The 10222-nt window shown below is 43.3% G+C and overlaps 1 protein-coding gene across 1 annotated transcript; it reads left to right on the top strand.

Annotated features, from left to right (window-relative positions):
• The first annotated feature begins 5276 nt into the window (after positions 1-5276).
• Positions 5277-9685, top strand: ACTC1 (actin alpha cardiac muscle 1). Its single transcript, XM_066551598.1, has 6 exons — positions 5277-5405; positions 6178-6502; positions 7144-7305; positions 7418-7609; positions 8842-9023; positions 9363-9685. The coding sequence occupies exons 1-6, from the start codon at positions 5277-5279 to the stop codon at positions 9504-9506; spliced, it is 1134 nt and encodes a 377-aa protein (XP_066407695.1). The 3' UTR covers positions 9507-9685.
• The last annotated feature ends 537 nt before the right edge of the window (positions 9686-10222 follow it).

Here is a 10222-nt window from a genome sequence, read left to right on the forward strand (position 1 = left end):
TTCCCCCTTTCCTGTCACTCTAGGCCATTGTAAGAAGTCCCTCTCTATTTTTCTTTTAGGTTACTTCCAGGAAGTAACCGCAAGAAGGAAGGCCACAATTTGGTCACCCCGAAGCCTTCCTTTTTTCAGGCTGAGCACTCCCAATTCTCTCAGCTTTTCCTCACAGGAGAGGTGCAGAATGGAAGTAAGAATCTCATCCTTTCTTTGGAACTGACATATGGCAAATAATACTCCTGGAGGATGAGAGACTCAGAAGAATGAACTCCTTTGACTGCCACTCACCTCCACTTAGGCTGCCTGTGGCTAAACCTCTCAGCTTTGCAACAACATGTTTCAGCTGCACATCTGACTCCCAGTGCCTACCCCATGATTTTACCCTTTCAGCACACACTTAAGATGTTTTAGGGTAATTATAGAAGTGCAGCAGCACATGAGCGAGTGAGAGAGACTCGCAGGGAGATGATAAGAGCCTGCAATTATGTGAAGGGTTTAAATGCTGAGGAGACAAGGAATATATAAAGCATGAAACATGGGCTAGTACTTGGGTGGATGAGACATAATTAAGAAAAGGGAACACCCAGTGAATTCTCTGGAAAAGTTTACTAGACAATGTAATTATTAAACTGGGAGACTCTTCTAGGAGAAAGATTTCTCACTTGGAAGGTTCAAGACTTCAATAGTTTCATAGGGAATAATTTCAGATTTGTGGTGACTGCAGAACTGTCTTCTCTGGCTTCTCTTGGTATGTCTGCATTCACAGGGAGATTCATAATTGCACAGACACTGATAACAACCCATGGCTCCTTCGTGACAGTGACTCCTTCATGACAGTGATTTTCATCATATATTGCATGTTTGGCATTCTTATCTCATCAGGACTTCTGCCCATCAACAAGACTTTACTGTAATACTGCTTATACTTCTAAAGACCATATAGCTCCAAACAGCTGTTGTGAGACAAAAGAAAACCTGTCAGAATGGCATTTGCTTCTTATTCTTGAAAATGTTAAGTTTCTTTCAAAGACTACACTGGCCTGAGGCTTAAGAGAGGTAACATTTGGCTCTGTGCTAGGACAGATTTTATATGTCAACATCCATTGGATTTAGAAAGAGCAGATTTTAAGTGAGAAGTTGCTGTAGAATGTGATAGGTCAGGATATACTGTACATAAAATTGTTTGGTATATTATGAAAAATTTATTGATTTTATTGGGAAATTTACAAAAAAAAAAAACCTGAAAGGCAGAACTAAAAATACAGAGAGGACCCAATCCTACACATCTCCAATTTCTGAATGCATTGCTAAATACTGTAAATAATCTGAAGTCTGTTGTAGTAAGTGTTCTATGCTGTAAAACCCTTAAAGAATCATGGCTATATTTTTAAGCTTTTGTATTTTTTTTTTTAGTCAAAAGCTGAATTGCAGTTGTGAGGATTTCTAGGCATCATAAGATCACAGTGTGATTTTTTGGTTCACATTTTTACCATGCAGAGATGCAGAGGTAAGGACTCATGCTCTCATTTCGGCTGCAGCCACAACAGTGTGTTGTTGGTTGAACACCACATCCAGTATTGCCCATATTCATGTGTCTCCTATATATATATATGTATATATATATATACACATCTCTCTATATATATACAGACATACATGTATTTAATTTTGCTCTCCTATTAATAATCATACACATTGAGGCTTCATGCTCCTGTGTGTTCAGGCTGTTCTAGGGACATGCAGATCATGTCTGTCTGCTCTCCAACACCCTGTACTGCCTGTGTTTCCCTTGCCCCTGGGGTCACTCCCAACAGCTAAGTCATGAAAAGTGTACACAGCATGTGGGGGCCCTGGTCAGCCAGAGCTGCTGGAGTGTTATTCCTGTAGATGACATTGCATAACATACCTCAGTAGGTTTTTCCTTCTCTGGTTTACTCAAGTCTGTGGATTATTTTGGCCTAAGTAATAACTTTAGCTGGGCAATTTTCAAGTGGCTACAAGGCAGGAAATGGTATTTTGTGATGACATATGTTGTGTTGTGCCCTTTTCATTCGACCTTGCAATAAATGGGAGTGTGTTGGTCTGTGGACTGATGAGTTCTCAAGTGCACCGGGATCCTAACTGTGAGTCCTGCTGGATTAGAAACGTAAAACTTGAGGAGATAGTACAGAAAACAAATTTGGTTAGGCAGTAAACAAGAAAATACAATCTGTTTCATAGATTTTTTCAGTGAGAGCTGGCTCTGTCTCAGTTTCAGGAGAGTCTGTCTCTCCCTAGCCAGAGGGAATGTAGGATGTGTCACAGAGGGTCTGATTGGGGAGGAATTCAATGCAGTTATCAGCAGTGGACTTCTATGTAAATACTGCAACACCTCTGAACTGAGCAACAGCTGAGATAACACTGTAAACTAATCTCTAGTGCTGGCAAAGCTGGTCAATCCCTCACATTATATGGTTTCTGTAGAAAAGATGTGCTAGGGAAAAAAATAAGCAGATTTAAACTATATATGGCAACTTACCATGGGGTAAAATATGCTGACTTTTTAAAATTGAAAGCAGCATATGGTATTTTTCTCTTTGAAAAGGTGCTCTGTGCCAGGGTGTATATACTTAGAAATCCCTGCATCTGTATGAATTCTTGTATAAACAGGCATCACTATCACCAAAACATTTCCAAGTGTCTGTTACGTGGGCCTGATCAATTTAGATAAACATATTTTTGCTTGGGGTCCTTATCCCACCAGTATTGATTTTGGTTGATTTTCCATCAAGACAAAGCAAAGAAAGAGCCAAAGCTTGTCCAGAGCAGAAGCATTGAATCACAGTGTTTTGCTGCTTTGACCTTTTGAGGTCACTGCATTTCACAGTCCTACACAGCCTTTCTTAGGTAGCTAAGAAAAAGAAAAAAAAAATATATAAATAAATACATATACACACAGATAAATACATGCATATAAAATATATATGGGCATATATATTTATATATACTGATGTATTAAATAAACATACACAACTCTGTACAAAAATGGTGTCTCACCTGGAACAGGTTCTCTTTCCTTGCAGCACTTAAAGAAAAGCAGGAGCTTATCCAAGAAGTTTGCTGCTACCATCTCTTTCAGAGCTGTGCTCATAAGTTGGCACAAACCCAAGATAAACTGGGGTTGGGGTGGAGCTAACCACCTCATTAATTGTGCTAGAAACAAGGAAACTGATGCCACAATCGCTGATTTCAGAAGAAATCAAAGTCTGAGGGTCTCTGACGCCCCCTTTGGATATCTTTTAGAAACAAATAGTGATTTCCAGTTGTTGCATGCTTTGTCAGAGCTAAACCACCGCACAGACTGCTCTTCCCTGAACATTTCTCAAAGCTCCCAGACTGAAGGTTGTGTAGCATTCACAAGCTCTTTCTTTCCACATAATTTAAGATGTATACACCCATGTGATGTCTGCCAGCCTTTGTATGGCATCTCATGAACTGGACCTGTGTTTAAGCAGCTGATCCACTTGAGTGTTGTTCCTCTCTTGACTTTGAATCTCACCATTCCCTCCTGTCCCAAACCTCAGTTCTCCCCACTGCATCGCAGCATTGTTTCACAGGCAGACATGGGCACTTTACAAGATGAGCTCCTGGAGGACACTGTACTCCACATTATAATGAGTCTCTCTGGGACATGAGTTGACAATCTCTGCTTTCACATACCAGGCCAAACCCACTCAAGGGATGCCTCTCCAGTCTTTCTATTTTTAACAAATAAAAAAAAGTCCTGAAGACACATGGATTTGCTAGGTTCCACTGCTGCAACAAATTATCAATGTGGATGTTTCAACAATTGAGCAGGAAAACAACTGTCACATTACATTAATACCATAGCTGGGTTTTGTCCAAGCTATTTCCATATCTCGTCCTCTGCCCTAGACACATCACTATCTGTCGCTGATCTGGTGTGCATTAAAAGAGCAAAGGCGAGGAGTTTCAGCATATGCATATTAACCTAAGTGAGTGAGTACATCCCATTTTGTGCTATAGATGTCAGCCAAAAGCAGAGAAAAGGGTGATCTTTACAGCATGTGCTCATCAAAGTTTAAAAGAAATTGAGTATGCACTGCTCCTTCCTAAGGCAGCAGAGAAGAGCAGATGCCGCCCCCATGCAGGAGAGGAGCCTCACTTGTTGGCACCGAAGTAACCTTATCACTCGTTGATTAAACAGAAGCTCGACTGGCCTTTTCTTTCCGATGGAAAAATGAAAAGCCGGGGGCGAGAACACCCGTGCGGCTTCCCTCGCACCCTCCGCCAAGCCCGAGCATCACGACTTGGAGGCGCCGCACCTGGCCGGGCACCGGCGGCTGCTGACCCCGGGGGCCGAGCCGGGCTGCGGCCCCTTCCCGGCCCCTTGCAGCCCCTGCCCGGCGGCGCTGACCCCCGGGGGCTGCGCTGGGCTCCCTATTTGGCCATGCGGCGGCCGGGGCCGCGCTGCCCCGCGCCTGCCTTACATGGGCCGGGAGGCCGCGCCGCGCCGGGGCTGGCCCAGCTCCATTCATGGCTGCGCGGCCGCTCGGGGCCGCGGGAGCGACCAAATAAGGAGAAGGTGGCTGCCCCGGTCCGCCGCGGCCCCGCACGACGCTGCCCCTCGGGGGGTATAAATTGGGGCGTCTCCGCCGAGCCAGCAGCCCGGGTCTCTTCCGCTGCCCCCCCGCCGCCGGTGCTGGTCTGGTGAGTAGCGCGGCGGCGCCCGCAGCCCCGAGGGGCGGGCCGGGAGGCTTTGGGTGGGACGGGACGGGACGGGATGGAATACACGGGAGGGATGGAATACACGGGAGGGATGGACGGGAGGCACCGCCGGGCGGCGGACGCCGGTCGTGCAGGCGCAGCCGGGTCTGGGGCCGTGCAGCTCCCGGCTGGGCGCTGCTCCTGCCGGGGACACCGCCCGCGCTCCGACGGGCGCGCCGCCTCGCCGCCCGCGAAGCGACATCCCTGCGACTTAAAAAGCTTTCCCTCCCTTCTCGATCTGCGGCCGGAGGGATCCGCTAATGACGCCCTAATTGAGAGTCTTGCAAGCTGGGGCGGCTTTTAAAGCGCGGAGAAGAAAGCGGCTGACGGATCCCGTTTAGAGCTCTGCCCACGAGCCGTCGAGCATCCTCCCGGGACGACTCAAATTTCCCGCTCCCGCCGCAGCGATCCGGCCGTGCTGCCCGGGATGGCGGGCGGGAGGGCGCGGAGGGGCTGCCCGCGGGGCTCTGAACGTGCCGCCCTGCTGTTTTCCAGGTTCGTGCTTCCGCCCGAAGATGTGTGACGACGAGGAAACCACCGCACTGGTGTGCGACAATGGCTCGGGGCTGGTCAAGGCGGGCTTTGCCGGGGACGATGCCCCCAGGGCCGTTTTCCCGTCCATCGTCGGTCGCCCGAGGCACCAGGTAAATTCAGAGGCAGGAAACTCCATAAAAATGGGTTTTTTAATGAAAACATTTACAATTTGTATTTTTTTTTTTAATCCTGGATAAATTACTGCTAAGGTTGCATAGTAATATCAAGTATCTTTGATCAGTAGAATGCTAGTTTCCCTCTGTATTGTCCTGTTTAGAAACTCCTTTTCCTGCTCATGATATTGTGCAGTTTACTTTCAGTCAAATTTTTGGAAATCAGAAAGAAACAAATAAGAAAAAAGAATATGAATATAAGAGACGTATTATAAATGGGGGAAAATCCATTAATCTCATGGAAGGAAAAAAAGATTTTATGAGAACACCTCAGATTCTGTTGACTTAATATTTTATTAATGTTAAATTTATTTTCCCAAACAGCCTTTCAGGGGTGTGACTGCTAGTACCTTTCTTGAAAATAAGATAGTTAGAATTGCAGAATCATAGAATATCCTGACTTGGAAGGGACCCACAAGAATCATCAAAGTCCAATTCCTGGTCCTACATGGGACAGCCCTGGGAGTCACACCATGTGCCTCAGACAGTTGCCCAAATTCTGCTTGAATCCTGTCAGGACTGGTGCTGTGACCCCTTCCCTGGGGAGCCTGTTCAGTGTCCAATCACCGTCTGGGTGAAGAACCTTTTTCTAATATCCAGCCCAAACCTCTTCTGACTCAGCTTCAGGCTAGCTGTCTGTGATGTAGTTGTTTGGGCTCTGTGATGTCGTCTTCCTCAAATAATGCTTTTCTGTGTTTTCTTCTCTTAGGGTGTTATGGTTGGTATGGGTCAAAAAGATTCCTATGTGGGTGATGAAGCTCAGAGCAAAAGAGGTATCCTTACTTTGAAATACCCAATTGAACACGGCATCATCACCAACTGGGATGATATGGAAAAGATCTGGCACCACACTTTCTACAATGAACTCCGTGTGGCCCCTGAGGAACACCCTACTTTGCTCACAGAAGCCCCCTTGAACCCTAAAGCTAATCGTGAAAAGATGACCCAGATCATGTTTGAGACCTTCAACGTACCTGCTATGTATGTGGCAATCCAGGCTGTCCTCTCTCTGTATGCTTCTGGTCGTACAACAGGTAAAACAAACAAACACAGTTTAGATTCTGTTTCCTTTCAGGAACTCTCCTTCCTTTCCATTCTAAATAGGAAAACACATTAAATTTACAGAAAAATAGGTCTTTTTGGTTTATAGCAATTAATGATAACAGTAGCATAAAAGCCAGTACAAAATAGGTCCACATTGTTCTTTCCACAGACAATTTGCATTGCTTTTGGAGAGGCACCATGTAACTGGCTGTGCCACTGCTTGTTGTGGTGCAAATGAGGAGACATTCCTGTAGGGATACTGCAGTCACAAAAGTGTTAAACCTGTTTAAGGGTTTAGACTGGACCAAAGATGCCCATTATCAGACCAAGACAATCACTATTGCAAATATTCTTACTGCTCAGTATAGTAGTGGTGGAAGGCAGGTTTTATGGATTATCCTAAAATATGTGTGGAGCAAGTATTCTGTGTGAAAATTCACACCCCTCATGAATGTCCAGGCAAGCAAAGGCAGAAAGAATTGGAAAGATCTTTGTGACTGAAAAAGAATTATGCTACTTTATACTGCCTGAAAAATCCTTTATTTTGTTGTGTTTCTTGCTGCTTCCTGTGTGTAAGGGCTCTAAGCATTCAGTAGGTGATTGCAGCTGCTCTCTGACATTTCTCTCCCAGGTATTGTTCTTGATTCTGGAGATGGTGTCACCCACAATGTACCTATCTATGAAGGGTATGCCTTGCCTCATGCCATCATGCGTCTGGATCTGGCTGGCAGGGATCTGACTGACTACCTCATGAAGATCCTCACGGAGCGTGGCTACTCCTTTGTGACAACAGGTCAGTCCTTCAGCTTTTCTCTGCTGTGAAAATCCTCACGTCTCTCTTGGCCCACCATCTTCTCTAGTGTTGTGCTAATCCAAAGCTTGATTTGATTCTCCTATATCTACAGCGGAACGTGAGATTGTTCGTGACATCAAAGAGAAATTGTGCTATGTTGCACTGGACTTTGAGAATGAAATGGCCACTGCTGCCTCTTCCTCCTCTCTGGAAAAGAGCTATGAATTGCCTGATGGTCAAGTGATCACAATTGGTAACGAACGTTTCCGCTGCCCTGAAACCTTATTCCAGCCATCCTTTATTGGTAAGTGTTCCCAGGAAATTCTCCTTTCTGTAGGAGGTATGAATTAATCAGAAGATTTGGAAGGTGCCCTGCTCCTCTTCCTGCTTACCTAAATTTGGCACAAAATCTGACATGAATGAATAATAATTTAGATCATTTGGTTCCTGTAAGATGGGCTTGATGTGAGCTCATGTGGTAATTAGCTGAGTTCCAGGCTCTTTGCTGCAAGGTTTAGATCAAGTTTTAGGGTCACAGTTTTTTAATGATAAAACATACAGTTACAATACCATCATTAAGGAGTTGGACTCCGTGATCTTTATGAGTCCCTTCCAGCTCAAGACATTTTATGATTCTGTGTCACTGATGGCAAGAATAGCCTTCAGAGCTGTATTTGTAAGGCTTACACTCGAAACAGTATCTACTTCCATGAAGAAGTAAAGTGTCAGAGAGGGGAAGGACATGGAGTGAAGGTGTGTGTGTATTTATATACACTCTAATTAACATTGCCATGGTCGAGATGGTAAGCCTTGCTGGTCATGCATGCAGCTGACGGATGCAGCAAATGTTACACTCCTAAGTCCCAAGTAGTACATGCAGTTGTTCATCAGCTGACTTCTTACTGTGGATACAGTGTCAGCCCTTTCAGGAAGCACCTGTTAAAATTAACAAATTGGAATGCAACCTACAACCACTTGCTTCTTGTTTCTTTTTTCTTACCATCAAGTACTAATATCTTTATTCTGTGTCACGGTTATGTCTTGCCTTGATGATTCTGAGTGGTATAGACTATATTTTGAGTAGACTGAAGAAGTTACTATTGTCTTCTTTAGTTCTACTTCAACTATTCTTATTGTCTTCATTTGCTGTCTTTACTATATTCAGCTAATGCTTTCAGTGAGACTGACATAAGCCAATAGTCACATTTTCTGTTCTTGATACCCTTCTTCCACTGACATTTACTAAATGAGTTTATCTCACATGTCTACTTGTTATCTTACTTGTAATATTTTGAGTCTCTTGCCTTTGCACATGCATTATGATTCTTACCTTTTCTAACAAATAATGTTCACTTCCTAAATTAGTTTTGTAATTCTATTTTTTTAATATTTTTCTGTAACACTTTATAATCAGGAAACATTTTTACAAGAAAAAGGCCAAAGAAGTTCAAGTTAACGATGATCAGGAATGCCAATGTTTCATTTCATGGAGACCCCTTGTATAATTCACTGGCCTACTGTCTTTTTTTTCTCAAGGTATGGAATCTGCTGGTATCCATGAAACTACCTATAACAGCATCATGAAGTGTGATATTGATATCCGTAAGGACCTCTATGCTAACAATGTCCTCTCGGGTGGTACAACAATGTACCCTGGCATTGCTGACCGCATGCAGAAAGAAATCACTGCACTTGCTCCTAGCACTATGAAGATCAAGGTAAGGAACTTGACTCTGTGTTATAAAATGTGGATAAAGGTGGAGACAATGTCAGCTTCATTAAACTGGGATATGGGAACAACTCAAAAATGAGATCAAGAGCTGATGGGCAGATGAGCAGAAATTCCATTTAATCAGAATAATTATCTTGGTTAGAAGAGAAGAAAATATGATTACAGATTTTTTTAATACATTACATGTATTTTAAGAGCTGCTGAAGATCAATACCATTATAGAAATGTTCTTTACTTGCTTGAGGAAATATCTAGTGGTGTGTAGCAATGACAATACGCATTCACTGTTCAGAAATGAGGATTTTGTTGCTTTTCTTTATCCTAGATCATTGCTCCTCCTGAACGCAAGTACTCTGTCTGGATTGGTGGCTCCATTCTAGCATCTCTGTCCACCTTCCAGCAAATGTGGATCAGCAAACAGGAGTATGATGAAGCTGGTCCATCCATTGTACACCGCAAGTGCTTCTAAGCACTCCCCCCTCAATTTACTTCCCACTCAGGATGACGACAATATGCTTCTTGGAGTCTTCTGGCAAACCTTCCCGAACTCTTCAGTCATTGTACAGTTTGTTTACACACCCGTGCAATTTATTTGTGCTTCTAATATTTATTGCTTTATAAATAAACGAGATCTGGGACTTGCAACCTACAAAATATTGTCTTCTGTCTTATTTCAAGTATTTTTTGGTCAGAAAAATGAGACTAAACCCCTGGGATTTGGAAACTCCCATCAGACCTATGAATACTTTTACTGCATCCATGTCCTAACTGATGTATGCATGTTAGGTCATGGTTTTCTGTTAGTAAGAATTTACACCCTATAGTTTTAATTTTGAAATTTGGAACGCAAGAAGCAATATATTTCAAGGCTTATAAAGAAAAAGCCTTAGGGCTGACCCAGTAAGTGGAAAAAGTGAAAGGAAACCTCTCATACTCACTCACTCACTTAAGAAAGATTCTTCTATGCCATTCATTGTAAGCCAGACATTTTAATATTCATTTATTAAAAGCCAAAGCTTCTGTAAAAGAATTATGTTAATACATTTAGAGTGTGATTTATAAATAATTAGCTCAATCCTAAAGACTCATGCAATTGTTTTCCATGGGCTATAAATATTTATGACAAAACATTAATTGAAACTGACAGCTTACTAATCTTCCCCTATCTCTTCAAAGCCAGAGATA

This window comes from Molothrus aeneus, chromosome 6 (genome assembly GCF_037042795.1).
Source record: "Molothrus aeneus isolate 106 chromosome 6, BPBGC_Maene_1.0, whole genome shotgun sequence".
NCBI classification, from domain to species: domain Eukaryota; kingdom Metazoa; phylum Chordata; class Aves; order Passeriformes; family Icteridae; genus Molothrus; species Molothrus aeneus.

What these genes read in the sequence shown, in the direction of transcription:
- ACTC1 (XM_066551598.1), top strand. Translation starts at nt 5,277, where the DNA reads ATGTGTGACGACGAGGAAACCACCGCACTGGTGTGCGACAATGGCTCG. An exon ending in CTACTCCTTTGTGACAACAG is followed by an intron (nt 7,306 to 7,417) that starts GTCAGTCCTTCA and finishes CTATATCTACAG; the next exon opens with CGGAACGTGAGATTGTTCGT. An exon ending in ATTCCAGCCATCCTTTATTG is followed by an intron (nt 7,610 to 8,841) that starts GTAAGTGTTCCC and finishes TTTTTTCTCAAG; the next exon opens with GTATGGAATCTGCTGGTATC.